The sequence below is a fragment of the Varanus komodoensis genome, unplaced genomic scaffold, assembly GCF_004798865.1.
Source record: "Varanus komodoensis strain SLA01 unplaced genomic scaffold, ASM479886v1 scaffold539, whole genome shotgun sequence".
Lineage (NCBI taxonomy): Eukaryota > Metazoa > Chordata > Lepidosauria > Squamata > Varanidae > Varanus > Varanus komodoensis.
Genome location: NW_025336141.1, coordinates 366 through 16,071, shown reverse-complemented (window position 1 = coordinate 16,071; position 15,706 = coordinate 366). Strand labels below are relative to the sequence as shown.

Genomic DNA, 15,706 nt, shown 5'->3' with positions numbered 1-15,706 from the left:
TGCATGTTTTTTGCAAGTATGACTCCAAATATGGTGCATTTTTGCACATGACTTTTCCTAATAAGTCTCATTGTACAGACAGCTACACTTGGAGAAGTATGAATTTTGAAGGATAACTGGGTTTCAATTTGCACAGTGGTTCAAATGTGTGAAATTCCATGATTTCTCCCTCACCCTGCTTGCAAATCCAAGGATCCTCTTGAGCTGAAATACAAAAACATCTTCCCCTGATGGCTCTCCAAACTGATTTATTCCTATTGCCATTTCTCTGCCACTCAGTGAATCTGTGAAGTCATCATGACATTCCCAGGGGGACACCAGCACTGCAGTGCCAGGTTGGGGGAGGCTCCAATGTTCATGGGATAAGAATCCACTCTGGATCTTACTCTGAACTCTCAAGGCACTGAAACAATTTTGATGTTGGGGGTCAGTACCATGGATAGAGTCTTTAGTACACAAAGTAAATACTAGAGGGATACATAGCTCTGTTGACAATTCAGCCCCCAGTCCCTTCTGAGTGCTGCCATGTTGGCTTTCCTGCCATTGGCATGCCATTTGGGAGAGAGGTTGGTTTACTTCCATCTGTTCTCACCCTTTACCTTCTGCTCCCAGGGTGAGATCATCTTCAAAGCTGGTTCTGCTGCTGCAGGACCCTGCAAAATAATGCAAAGCATAACAGAGCCTCAGTCAATCCAGAATTATTCCGAGCATCCAGAAGCTAAATAATTAGACTGGCCCAAACTCAAGAGGCTGGGAACTTTTTACTATGAAGCTTAATGAAGAGTGTGCTATCACTAAGTTCTTAGAAGAGAGACTGTGTCCATGTTGCAAATCTGCAAAAGCACAGAAAAGCCATGAAATCTGGCACTGAGCCCCAAAATTTCTATGATCCTGCATTTTCTTTTCTTTTTTCTAAACAGAAAAAGGTCCAGTGCATACATTTTAATATATTTGAAAGTTTTAGGCAAATGAGTGCTGAAATCTCAGAGGAATAATTTATATAATTTAAATTGAATAATTTCAAATCAATTGAAAATGCAATTAATTTCAAATAAATGTATATCTAATTTTATTTAAAAGGACTCCACGTTTTGCATCACTGAATTATTTTGGTAACAATCTCATTTTTACTTTTAGTGCAAAGAACACGTAGTCCTCCCCTTCATGGATCACTGCCTTGTTGTGGTGAAGGGGCTTGTGTAGCTCAATGAAGCTATGAGCTATGCCATGCAGGGCCACCCAAGATGGACAGGTCATAGTAGAGAGCTCTGACAAAACAAGATCCACTGGAGAAGGAAATGGCAACCCACTCCAGTATCTTTGCCATGAAAACCCCTTGGACAGTACAAAAAGGCAAAAAGATGTGACGCCGGAAGATGAGCCCCACAGGTCGGAAGGTGTCCAATATGCTACTGGGGAACAGCAGAGGGCTAGTACTAGTAGCACCAGAAAGAATGAAGCAACTGGGTCAAAGCCGAAAGGACAATCAGTTGCAGATGTATCTGGTGGTGAAAGGAGAGTCTGATGCTGTAAAGAGCTATACTCCATCGAATCCTGGAATGTAAGATCTATGAATCAAGGCAAGCTGGATGTGGTTAAATAAGAGATGACAAGACTGAACATTGACATCTTAGGAATCAGTGAATTCAAATGGACAGGAATGGGTGAATTTAATTCAGATGACCATCAGGTATACTACTGCGGGCAAGGATCCTTCAGAAGAAATGGAGTACCCTTCATAGTCAATAAAAGAGTAGGAAAAGCAGTACTGGGATACAGTCTCCAAAATGACAGAATGATCTCAGTTCAAATTCAAGGAAAACGATTCAACATCACAGTAGTCCAAGTCTACACCCCAACCACTGGTGCTGAAGAGGCTGAAGTTGACTGGTTCTATGAAGGCCTATAACACCTTCTAGAATTAACACCAAAAAATCATGAGGGATTGGAATGCTAAAGTAGGAAGCCAAAATATAACCAGAATAACAGGCAAGCTTGGCCTTGGAGCACAAAAAGATGCAGGGCACAGGCTGGTAGAATTTTGTCAAGAGAATATGATGGTCATAGCAAACACTCTTTTCCAACAACCCAAGAGAAACTCTACACATGGACATCACCAGATGGTCAATACAGAAATCAGATTGACTATGTGCTCTGCAGCCAAAGATGGAGAAGCTCTATGCAGTCAGTAAAAACTAGACCAGGAGCTGACTCTGGCTCAGATCATGAGCTTCTGGTTGCAAAATTTAGGCTTAAATTGAAGAAAGTAGGGAAAAGCACGAGGCCACTCAGGTATGACCTAAATCATATTCCTGATGAATATACAGTAGAGGTGACAAATAGATTTAAGGAATTAGATCTGATAGACAAAATGCCTGAAGAACTATGGATGGAGGTTCACAACATTGTACAAGAGGTAGCAACTAAAACCATCCCAAAGAGAAAGAAATGCAAGAAAGCAAAATGGCTGTCTGAGGAAGCTTTACAAATAGCTGAAGAAAGAAGGGAAGCGAAAAGCAAGGGAGAAAGAGAAAGATACACCCAACTGAATGCAGAATTCCAGAGAATAGCTAGAAGAGATAAGAATGCCTTCTTCAATGAACAGTGCAAAGAAATAGAAGAAAACAATAGAATAGGGAGGACCAGGGATCTCTTCAAGAAAATTGGAGATATGAAGAGAACATTTCATGCAAAGATGGACATGATAAAGGACCAAAATGGCAGGGACCTAACAGAGGCAGAAGAGATTAAGAAGAGATGGCAAGATTACACAGAGGAACTATACAAGAAAGAGCTTAACATCCCTGATAACCATGATGGGGTGGTCACTGACCTCGAGCCAGACATCCTGGAATGTGAAGTCAAATGGGCCTTAAGAAGTCTGAGCAACAACAAAGCTAGTGGAGGCTACAGTATTCCAGCTGAGCTATTCAAAATCCTAAAAGACGATGCAGTGCTAAACTCAGTATGCCAGAAAATTTGGAAAACTCAACAGTGGCCTCAGGATTGGAAAAGGTCAGTTTACATTCCAATCCCAAAGAAGGGCAATGCCAAAGAATGTTCAACCTACCGCACCATTGCACTCATTTCACATGCTAGCAAAGTGATGCTCAAAATCCTACAAGCTAGGCTCCGGCAGTACGTGGACAGAGAACTACCAGAAGTACAGGCAGGATTTTGAAGAGGGAGAGGAACTAGAGATCAGATTCCCAACATATACTGGATCATGAAGAAAGTTAGGGAGTTCCAGAAAAATATCTACTTCTGCTTCATTGACTATGCTAAAGCCTTTGATTTTGTGGATCACAACAAATTATGGCAAGTTCTTAAAGAGATGGGAGTATCAGACCATCTTATTTGTCACTTGAGAAACCTATATGCAGGTCAAGAAGCAACAGTGAGAACTGGACACAGAACCAGCGATTGGTTCAAAACTGAGAAAGGAGTTCAGCAAGGCTGTATACTGTCACTCTGCCTATTTATCTGCATATGAGCACATCATGAGAAAGGCGTGGCTAGATGAATCACCAGTTGGAATTAAGATTGCTGGGAGAAATATCAACAACCTCAGATACGCAGATGACACCAGTCTAATGGCAGAAAGTGAAGAGGAACTAAAGAGCATCTTGATGCAGGTGAAGGAGGAGAGCGCAAAAGTTGGCTTGAAACTCAACATTAAGAAAACTAAGATCATGGCATCTGGTCCTATCACTTCCTGGGACTGGCAAATGGATGGGGAAGAAATGGAGGTAGTGACAGATTTTATTTTCCTGGGCTTCAAGATCACCGCAGAGGGGACTGCTGTCAAGAAATTAAAAGACGCTTGCTCCTGGGGAGGAAGGTATGGCAAATCTAGACTGCATACTAAAAAGCAGAGACATCACCTTGCCAACAAAAGTGCGTATAGTCAAGGCTATGGTTTTCCCAGTTGCAATGTATGGCTGTGAAAGTTGGACCATAAGAAAGGCTGAGCACAATGAATTGAGGCCATTGAATTGTCCCTTGGACTGCAAGGCAATCAAACCAGTCACTTCTAGACATCAACCCTGACTGCTCTTTAGAAGGCCAGATCCTGAAGATGAAACTCACATACTTTGGCCACCTAATGAGAAGGAAGGACTACCTGGAGAGGAGTCTAATGCTGGGAACAATAGATGGCAAAAGAAGAAGGGGAAGGCCAAGAATGAGGTGGCTGGATGGAGTCACTGAAGCAGTTGGTGTGAGCTTGAGTGGACTCCGGGGGATGGTGGAGGACAGGAAGGCCTGGAGGAATGTTGTCCATGGAGATGCGATGGGTCAGACACGACTTTGTGGCTAACAACAACAACACGCACTCCTGCTTCCCCGCCTCACCCTTATTATAGTATATCTTTTTTCCTTCAAGGAACTGAAGGCAGCTCACAAAATCCTTTCTCTTCTCAATCTTATACTCACAACAACAACCCTGTGAGGTAGGTTGGGCTGAGAGTCTGAGACTGGCCAAAAGTCACCCAATGAGTTCCATGGCTGAGTGGGGACTGGAACCCAGATAGCCCGAGTCTGAGTCAAACTCTATATGTTCTGGAAGTTGATTAAGAGATACCCCTTCCTCCTGGGCACATCCTTGCCCTTCACTATGTTCTTTAATAGCTTTGAAATGGGCAGAAGAAGGGAGATGCTACTAAAACTTAGCTCTGGAAAGGCTGCTTGGATCCAGGTATGGCAGGTTGCACCCATCATTTTTTACAGATGGCAGTCCAGCACAGGAAGGGGCACCTGGACCCTCTCCTCCCCTAACATTTGTCTAAGCCAATCTCACCAGTATGTGGTTTTCCCAATTAGGGCCTGGGAAGGAAATACGGAGACCTGCACCTTTCCCTTGGTGGACGGAAATGCAGCTAGGAGGGAAATCTTTGAACTGGAGAACTCCCAAGCACTCTTTGGTGGTTGCACAACTTCCCCTTGCTGGTCTGCTCCAGATGGCAACCTCCCATGTTTGCTTTTCAGTTAAAACCCGACAAGCAGACACAGGAGAAAGACCCACAACAGGACCTCACATGTAGTTTGACCCAAACCTCCCTACAACCTGTGACCCATGTCCAGGCCTCAACCATCTTCCTTCATAGTCAGGAAGGCAGACTCAGCAAATGACAGAAAAGCTGAAAGGACGGCACTTACCAGAGGCAGCAGGAGCAGCAATGCCTTCTGGGAAAGGCTCCACTGAAGAGCTGAAATCCAGAACCAAAAGCTCCATCATGACAGCTGTACCACTGAGCTCTCTTATTTATTTCATTTATTTAAAACATTATATCAGATCTGGATCTCAGGATGGCTTACATAAAAAAATAAAAAAGTAACAAAGCAACAAAATCCAAAACAGCACTTTAATAAAACCACAGTATAAATTAACATCATTCTATCCATTAAGATATTGGATGAATAAAAAGGTTTTGGCCTGATGCCAAAATGAATAAAGAGTTGGCACCAGGCACACCTCTCTGGGGAGCAGGTTCGTAAGCTGGGGTGCCCTTCCCCTAGTAGCTAGTCTTCCAGCCTCTTTCAAGGAGGGCTCTTGACGAAGAACTTCAGCAAGCAGGTGTATATGGAAGGAGACATTCCTTCAAAGATTTCACTGTTCTCTGCTAATTGCTGCATCACAAACAACCAGGTCTGCCCATAAAGCAGAGCCATCCAGACTTTCACTGCAAGGGCGCAGTGCTATTGCCCTGGGGGCAGGAGCTCAAAAGCCTCCAAACACAAGCACTTGCAAGCCTCCAAGACAAGGTGCAAGGTGTGGGGGAGACCATTCCCTCCAGCGCTGCCATGCCTCACACCCTGCAGTTGGTCTAGATGGCCATATCTGAGGGACAGCAAAGGAGAGAGAAGGATGCTGGGCTGCCAACTGGACTTCTAAGTGTTTGTTTCCATTATTTGTTTTGCAGACTCTTGCCTTTGCTCCCCATCTTTCTCATGAGCTTCCAAATGTTGGTCCCAGGTGAGATCTGCCCTCTGTTCCTTCTTCCCCTTAAAACCCGAAACAGAGCCCTGCCCCATGTCAAAGATAAGGAAAGAAATGTTACTTCTTGCTTCTTTTCCTTCTCCTCTGAGTTTGCCTATGCAGATTTGTCTCAAAGAGTAATAATGCTCAAAACTTTGGTAGGACTTCATTCACTAGCCTGAAGAATAAGAATTAATTGCCCTGACTTTGAAAAGTCCCCCAGCCCTCAAGGATATGGGAGGAATCTGATGGGGGAGGGAGTGAAAATCCAGTGGATTTTCATGATTTGCTTCCATCTCCAGATTCCAGTTTACTGGTGCTCTATGGGCACCAACTTGCTATGATGCAAGTTGAGCCAGCTCGTAGACTTTCATCTCTAAGTTGAACTGCAATTTGCACATTAAAACACACACAAGTAAATATGCACAATGGGAATTCACATAAAATCGACCCGTTTGCACATACTGGTGTCCAAAAATTACCTGGTCCTTGCAGGTAAGTGCTCTGTGCAAACAGCATAAAATAAACAAAGGGCATGATCTGCCTAAATTTCCTCTAAGTTTTTAAATGTGCAAACCATGGGATTCCATAGGGGGGGAAATCTGACACCACTGCTTCCAGTTATCAGATCAGGAATCCATTGAGTTCAGGTGCGCAGGATGCCCTAGCATCAGAACATCACTACTGGACCATGCCCTGGCTCAGGACTTGCGCCACATCCTTTCAGAAACCAGGATGTAGACAGGAGCTTCAAATAACTCTTCTTCCTGCCTCCATCACTTGCACTTCATCCTCACTTTCTCTCAGAGTCGAGTTGACACGTTGCACAAATACATATACAAATATATACAAATGCAATCTTGCACAACTATAACATTCAGATTTTTTTATTTTAGAATGCACTGGCTTATTTTTACTTTTCTTGATTTTTAATGCTAAAAATGTCAATGTATTCCCTTGACATTCCACTTGGAGGGATGACGTTGGTGGAGAAGGGCAGGATGGGGACAGAACTCCCCTCTCTCATGCCTCCTAGAGAAATAGTTCGATAACGATGGGTATTCCCATGCCAAATTCAAGACTTTTATGACCAAATAGGAGAAAATCAGCAGTGTACTGGATAAACCACTGGATGTGGATTGTTTTGGAGAAAGTTGTTCTCCAATCTCTGATTAGCCACAAAGACCAAACAGTGACCACATTTGGATAATCATGGGGGAAAAGAAGCCACAATGGAGTTTTTTCCCCCACTCGTAAGCACCCTTGTGGAGCACAGCTTCCCATGTTGCCTGTTCCACATACCCAACAAGGTAAGCACCAAAGTGGCTTCAAAACCACCCCAGAACACATGGCTTGTTGTAGGGTTCAGACAGTATGGCAACCTGTGCAGCTCAGAGGGGCTTCTTTTCCCTGCATGATAATCGCAACCCAGCCACTATTTCTCATCTTTTTGGCTGCTAGTACAGGAAGTTTGGCAGCCTGCAAAGCTCTTCCCAGCAGCCACTGACAATTGGCTACCATGGTCTTTGCCCAGAATCCTTATGTGAACAAAGCGATCTAATGATGTACTATCATTCCCAAATAGATTCTGGGAAAAAGATAATGGTGGCCACCGGTGAACTGCTGCAAGGAGAAGCCCTGATTGCTGCTTCAAAAGTGAAGCCCATATATATATATACGTATAACAGAGCGAGTCAGAAGGGGTCTCCCAGGCCATCTAGTCTGACCTCCGGCGGGGTTCAGTGCTGGAGGCAGGGGCAAATACTGAATATTTACATCTGGTGCAGGGTGAAAAAACAAAAAGATTTGGACATGAAAATCACAGTAATACAGACTCTGTATTTCACTTTGAATAACACAATTGCTCCCCTTAGTGGGGTAAATATGGATAACCTCCTTTTTTAAAAAGCAACAGGTAGCTCCCAGATTCAATATCTTATATTTGCTCCCCCATTCCCCCTTCCCACACACACACACACACACACACACACAGACACAAAGAGGAGTATTTTGAAAAATCTATCTTTAAAGCCTTTAAATGTCCTGGCTTAGTTAGCACTTTTCCAATATCTTTGCCTCAGATCCATATTAACTCTATTGAGACATACAGGCCTTCTGGATCCTTCAGGATCAAGAACAGTGGCACCTCCAGGAAAGTACTTTGTGGCAAAAGCCCAGAGTTTGGTTCAGAAGGAGGAGCTGAGAGACACGTACCCTATGACCAAACTTAGTGGGGCTAACTTGTCACATGTTGAAGGAATTGTGAACAGTTAAAGGGTTTGGTGGAGACTGCAGGTGGTGCGGTGGTTTAAACCACTGTGCTGCTGGGCTGGTTGATCAAAAGGTCGCCGGTTCGAATCTGCCCAACAGAGTGAGTTCCTGTTGCTCCGTCCCAGCTCCTGCCAACCTTGCAGTTCGAAAGCATGCAAATAGATAAAAAGGTACCACCTCGGTGGGCAGGTAACAGCGTCCCGTGCACTTCAGTGTTTAGTCATGCCAGCCCCATGACCACAGAGACTGTCTGAGGACAAATGCTGGCTCCCTTGGCTAGGAAACAGAGATGAGCACTGCCCCCTAGAGTCAGGCATGACTGGACATAACGTCAAGGGGAAACCTTTACCTTTACCTTAAAGGGTTTGGTTGGTCCAGATATCTCAGTGAACTGGCTTGATTTACGTATTTGTTACATTTACATACCTCTTTCAAGAAACCCAAGGTCACAGCCGTGTGAGGTAGGTCAGGCTGAGAATCCATGATTGGCCTGATGTCACGTAGTGAGCTGAATGGCTGTGTGGGGACCAGAATCCTGATCTCCTGAGCCCCAGCTCCAATATAGGCCCCACACCACTTTTCCTCTACCAGCCACATTTATCTTCTTGTTCTGTCTTATATGGATTTTTATTGATTATGATATTTTCCCCTAGTTAAGTTTTGTACTTTTCTGAAAGTTGAGATACAGGTCTTTCAAATTCTTGACTCAAAAAGTATCAAAAACCTATTTTAAGTTAAAATGCATGCTAGGTGTGGAATCTATGCTAAGAGACCACAATACTTGATGAAGCACCTCTCCCATTTGCAAGCTATGTGGACACTGATCAACAGCCATGACCTTCCTTCAAAGTTAAAATTCAGAGGGCACCAACTCAGAGGCAGGGCCTTCCCAGCAGTGGCCCCACCTATGAAATGATCTCCCCACTGAGGCCCATTTCAGCTTCAGATAAAGACACCTCTGTATGTCCAGGCATTTAAAAACATTCAAGGAGTTTTACAGGCCTACGCTTTACTATATACTCCATTAGCTGCTTATAAATTGTCTTTACATTCTTGTACTTTGGGAATGTTTATGGTGTTTTATGAACTGTTTTATGTCTGCTTTATGAACTGCTGTAAACTGCCCAGTGATTTGGGCTATTGGGTGAAAATAATAAGTAACTGAGGATGATGGGAAATATCTTGTGAAATTGTCCGTGCACATGTTCATTTTGGAGTGAGGGACCTAAAGTTGGAAAACCTCCATGGTTTCCAACCAGCGTAATCAAATTATGCATGCATGTGTGCATAGGTGTGTTCATATGTGCACTCGTACCTGTGCATTATGTGGGAAAGGATCTTCAGAGGGATAGGAAAGGATCAAGTGTTTTCTATGGCCCATGGACAACTCAGCATTCCCTGGGGCACAGGATCAACCAAGCTGCTCCATCCATTCTATCAAACTGACAAAGCTAGTTTTGCATGCTGCTTTCACTATGTGTTCGGCAATGGCTCCCCCTTGTGGGACATACACAAAAGCACATGACATGAAGGAGAGAGCACTCTCAAATATCCTGGATCCAACTTGTTTAGGGTTTTATACACTGTTTATGTATTACATTTATGTCCTGCCTTTTTCCTTTCAAGGCACTTAAGGCAGCTTATATAATTCTCCTCTTTCTCTCAATTTTATTCTTACAACAACCCTGTGAGGTAGGTTGGGCTGAGAGTCTGTGAGTGGCCCAAAGTCACCCAGGAAGCTCCATGGCCAAGTGGGGACTGTCCCAGTCCCATGGTCTTAACCCCTACACCACACTGGCTTTCCAGTACAGCCTTAAGGGCAGCCCCACATCGAACATATTGCAGTAATCCAGCCATGACAGTACAAGTGACTGTAACCCCTCTGGCCAAACTAGCAGTATCCAAGAGAAGCTGTAGCTGGTTAGCCGGTCAGAGCTGCCCCTGTCGCTTGGGACTCTTGCAACAGTGATGGATTTGGGAGTAACCCCAGACTATGAACCTGATCTTTCAGAGGGACCATGAGTGGAGCAGGCAGTGAGCCTATCTCATGGACTAGGAAACCGCACACCCAAGGGCTTCCAACATGCCTTCCGTTTCTTGGTCCTCACCCAGCCTATTGCTGAGCCTGGGCACTAATCCAGGGCTGGCACTGCCTCCCCTGATTCAGAGTTGCTGCACTGCTGCTAATTGTTCGTAATACTCAGAAACTCCCCCTGGTTTCTGCGGCATTCAAGCCTATCCTTTCACTACAGGCAATTCCGTCCTTTTCTGCCATTGCTGGATCAGCCCCCAGTCCCAGAGATTGCTTGGCTGTACTGCACTGAGGGGAGGCTTGGCTCTTTGGCCGCTTAAATGCAGCAGGCCAAACGCTGATGGCTTGGCTTCCTCCATGGGTGGCTGGTGTAATCATTTGCCAGGATGTCGGAAGATAGCCAGGGAGGATGTGGTGTGGTGTGGTGTGGTGTAGTGTGGGTTCCTGTCTGGCTTGCGGCACTCATGTGAGCTGCAGTTTCCTGTACAACATTTAGCACATGTCAGAAATAAGCACCTGATGCCTGTGAAAGCCACCCCTAGGCCTGTAGGCTTTGCTGGATTATGTGAAACAGCAGGGCCTGTGTCCCTGGACCAGTGTGTGTATTTATTTATTTATCTATCTATGAGATTTATAGCCTATCTTCTTCTTTGTTCAAGAACTCAACGCTTCTTCCATCATTCTCCTGGAATGATGCTCCTAGTCTTATCCCCACAGCAACAACCCTGTGAGGTAGGTTGGGCTGAGAGTCTGTGACTGGCCCAAAGTCACCCAGTTGGCTCCATGGCTGGGTGGGAACTAGAACCCAGGTCGTCTGAGTCCCAGTCCCATGCTCTTAACCACTACGCCACACTGGCACTCTCTCTGTTAAGCAGTGTGTTGTTCCATTCATTGTTCAGCAAGGTCATGTTGAATCCCCAACATGTTCTATGGTGCTTGGGGATAACACATCAGCAAAAGATAACGTAGCCTCTATGCACATTTCTAAGTGCTGGTTTGGGCCCACAATGCCATATTTAGTCATCCCAGACATGATGCCCAGAAGTGCCAGGGTCACCATAGACCCTGAACTTCAAATCCTTGGCAGAGAGGCAGGAGCTGATAGACATGTGTGTGTTATTTGTGTTGTGGCGCTCATTATTAACATTTTTCTTCCCTCACCTCCAACCACCATTCCGTGCTTCCACCTTTCTGATATGAGGCGGGGTGGGATGCAGTTTGCTTTAGCTGCACCAATGCTAAACACACTGATCTGGGGAGAAGCAGTATTGCGTAGAAGCAGAAGGCTCATGCATGGTTCTCTCTCTCTCATTCTCTGTACACACACACACACAGAGAGAGAGAGAGAGAGAGAGAGAGAGAGAGAGAGAGAGAGAGAGCATCTGTAACCATGCACATACCTGCCCCTGACTTTAATTAAAAGAAATAAAGAAATTAGAAAAAAAGTGAGACTGTTGAACAGCAGATCTGCTGTGCCCTACCTCTTCCCACTTCATGGGGCCTCCCTCAGGTAGACTCACCTGCATTCCTCCAGCCAGCTCTCGATCTTATTCGATGAGTTCCCTGTGTGAAACAAGTGAAACAGAAACACATCTTAACTCCAGCCGCTCCTTGAGAATTTTTCAAATATATTTCTTGTGTTGATTTGCTCTATCTGCCTCTTCTGTGGGACTGCCCAAGATAAGTACTCTCCAGGAAAAAGAAGAGGGCAAGGCCATCTTTCCCCAGTCTTCTATCCTCTGGATGTTTTGCACTACAACTCCCATCAGCCCTAGTCACCATAGCCAAAGGACAACCACAATAGAAATTGTCGGCCAAAATGCCTGTCAAACACCAGTTTGGGAAATGCTGTTTTAAGGGGGATGAATCAGTGCAGTCAAGGATGTTTTCAGCATGGCACAATCACAGCTATAATCTGGTTTATCAGGGTGGGGTTCTCTGTGGGTGCCCTCAAAATGAGGCATATGCAGGATGGTTGGGGAAGCTGCCCAAGGTAGCATCACAACAACCCAGATCTGTGCTGTCCAGCAATCCAGTTCTTGGACTCACATTCTGGGAAGTGCATTCATTTCATCATGAATGTATGTAAATTTGAACTGAATATGGCCCCTTCAGTTCCACTTTCATGTGCTTCAAACCAAATGCTAGGAGTAAGAGACAGCAATAAACAAGCTGCGCTCCGTATCCCTTCATCCCTCATTAGAGGGTATCTTGATGACCATCAAGAGATCACATCCACTATGAATTTCTTGCCACATTCAGTGTTGTAGAAAGGGACATTCTTAGTAGCAGTAGCAGTATTAGTATTATAAATTACTTGTTTTTATGGTAAAGTTAATGGTGAACAGGGTAGAAAAATGTTTAATAAATATATAAATAAAATTTCTGTACTCCAGATTTCAACCAGCCCCAAGCCTGCTTGGCTTCCGAGAACAGGCAGGATCAGGCACTTCAGACTATACAGAAGCATTAAGAATACCTTCACCATATATTAAGAAAGCCCATGGGGACATCAGATTCTGCAAGCACGTGCTCGCCTACCTTCCAAAAAACTGTTCTCCAAGAATGGGGTCTGCAGCTCTGGCAAGGCGTGGCGTACCTCCTCTTCTGCAGCTGTGCTGTGCCACACGCAGTTCTGCCTGGCCCATGCATGTCGCCGCTCAGAGGAGGACTGGCTTAGCCATGAGGTGAAATGGTCCATATCTATTGGAAACCTAGGGAGGCACAGAAAAGCAGGGGGATGAGATCTTGGGGTGTTGAATTTGGCAGCATTGGGTCCATGACAAATCAGCTTGCCAGCCTGGGCAGAAGGCTTTCCCCAAGATAAAAGTCAGAAGCACAGTTCATGCGACACTCAAACACTGTTGCTAGGGCTGCTGGCCAGTGAAATGGCCAGAACACTTCAGCTATCAGGCAGTGGAGAAATGAACAATTCTGATACCAACATTCCCTTGCCAGATAGATGGCTGGTTAATAAACCGAAATAGCAAGCTAATGGCTAAGAAAGCTGTCCCCAAACCAGGCAGCCTCTAGGTATGTTGGATTAGAACTCCTCTCTTCTCCAACCAGCATGGCAGTAGCCCACCATATCCACAGGGCAAGATCGTTTAGGCCAGCGGTTCCCAAACTGTGTTCCACGCAACCCTAGGGTTCTACAAAAGCCTTGTAAGGGTTCCGCAAAAAATCTCAAAAATCAAACTTAAAGCAGATTTTAAAATGAAACCACATGAGGCCAACAAGTCAATTGTCAGTTGGTGTCCAAGCAGCAAACAAGGAAATGTATCACATCATTTGGTTCTGAGGACTCTATTACATAGTATTGGGAATAATCAAAAGAATTCATTTGAAATATGACTATATAATTGCTTAATTAGTTCATTACATTTAAAATGTTCTCTCTTTATTTCCAAAAGTACTATGTTGTGCAAAGCACTCTGACAATAAGAGCAGATGAAAGAAGGAAAAATGTTGTGGGTTCACAATTCTTAGTAAAAATCAGGTATAGATTTAGGGTTTCACAGAAAAAACAGTCTTCAGAAAAGTTTGGGAACTGCTGGTTTGCGGAATAGTTGGAAATCTCTGTGTGTGCTTGAAGGAGGTGTTTATAATAGCTTAAGCAAGGCAAATCACCCCCAGGCAAAGGGGAAACAGCGAGAGTGAGTGAGAGCGAGAGAGAAATACAGACTTGCAAGACTGCTGTGTTCCCAGAAGCACCTTGAGAGCACAATCAGAAGAGGACTTTGGAGCACACACAGCAGCCCTGACTTACCACATTTTGAACTGAACGCAAGTATACCATCTAAGAAGAGAGCCCCATTTAGACCATTAAGTCCAGAGCCTAAAATTGCCTGACTGCACCAGTGAGTGCAGGGCTTTTCTCAGCGGTGGGGAAACAGATTTCCTGCTTTGCAGCAGTGGTGGCTGTCTGCCCCAACTTATCTCTCCTGGTTTATTGGGAAATGAAGCAAATATTTCAAAGCAACCTGGAGCCTCCAGCACCCTCTCATCCAAAGGAAAACCACTCTGGACAATGTCACCTGTTTTTTGCTGCTTGGAAGTGGGGAGCCTGCAACTTTACAGTATGTATTTATTTTCCCAATCTTCTACCATCCTTCTGTGCTGGGAGCTGGGGAAGCATCTGAAATGTGATGTCCCTCCTTGGCAGTCCTAGAACCTCCTTCAGGGGAGTTGGGGGGAATGTGCTTGCTCTTAGTCTTAGGAGCAGCCAAGGCATCCTTCTCACAGCAAGTAGGATAGTCCATCCAGGATAGCATTAATGATCCTGCAATCTCCTGCAGCAGGGAATCCAGAGAACTTCCCTCCAGCGGGACAGTCTGGCTTCCATATATGGGCTTCCCCATTTCAGGGAGCAAAGAGTGGTGGATGCATCTGACATGACAACACAGGGACTTGAGGTACTCCCCATCCCCTCTTGAAGGCTGCAATTCAACAGCACTGAACAGCACTGAACCCTAATTTGAATGAGCTTCTTGGAAGAAGGTGCTTTTTCAGGGATTTGAAGTGGGTCTGTTCTCAATGTAGGTGCTGGATGTGAGAACATGAGCAAAGCCATGCTGCATTGGACCAAAGGCTCAGGAAACCAGAAGCCGGATTCTGGCTGGACATCAGGAAAAACTTCCTGACAGTTAGAGCAGTGTGGCACTAGAACCAATTACCTAGGGACCTCATGAGCTGTCCCACACTGGAGACATTCAAGATGCAGCTGGACAGCTGACTGTCAGGGATGCTTCATCCTGGACCCCTGCATTGAGCAATGGGTCAGACTTGATGGCTTTATAGGCCCCTTCCGATTCTAATATTCATTCATGTGTTTATTTGATTTATATCCCGCTTTTTTCTTACAATGAACACAAAGTGGCTTACATCATTCTCCTTTTGCTCTCCATCTTACCCTCACAACAACAAGCTTGAGAGGTGTGTTGGGCTGAGAGTCTGTGACTGGACCAAAGTCACCCAGTGGGCTCGAACCCAGAGTCCCAGACTGGTGCTCTTAACCACTGCACCACACTGGCTCACTGATTTGCTCACCTCTTCCATTTCATCGGAATGTGGCTGGTGATAATATTCTGTGGTTCCATGACTCTATGAAGGGTCTACCCAGTGGTCCAGCATTCTGTTTCCCACAGCAGCTATCCAGATGGCACCGCAGTACATGAGCCAAACAGCTCCTTCTGCATATGTTCCTCAGCACCTAAGGCCTGATACAGGAAGCAATGCAGAACCTTTCTCACCAGTAGCTGGTGAAATAACTTTATTTATTTATTATTTATTTATTTAGGAGACTTCTATGCCGCCCCATTCGCCGAAGCCTCGGGGCAGCTCACAACCATAAATAAACTTCAAAATAGAATAATATAAATTAACAATATAAATTAACAATATAAATTAAGTCACCCTGGCCTGCA

General features: G+C 44.9%; 1 protein-coding gene across 1 annotated transcript in view; it reads right to left on the bottom strand.

Annotated features, from left to right (window-relative positions):
* The window catches only part of TESPA1 (thymocyte expressed, positive selection associated 1), a 20,017-nt gene extending 4,521 nt beyond the window's left edge, over window positions 1–15,496 (bottom strand). The window contains exons 1-5 of the mRNA XM_044448163.1: window positions 15,330–15,496; window positions 12,822–12,994; window positions 11,801–11,843; window positions 5,158–5,207; window positions 593–653 (exon numbers count right to left, since the gene is read on the bottom strand). Coding sequence (XP_044304098.1) covers window positions 593–653; window positions 5,158–5,207; window positions 11,801–11,843; window positions 12,822–12,994; window positions 15,330–15,379 — 377 coding nt within the window. The 5' untranslated portion in view covers window positions 15,380–15,496. The remainder of the gene's footprint in view (window positions 1–592; window positions 654–5,157; window positions 5,208–11,800; window positions 11,844–12,821; window positions 12,995–15,329) is intronic.
* Window positions 15,497–15,706: the final 210 nt, after the last annotated feature.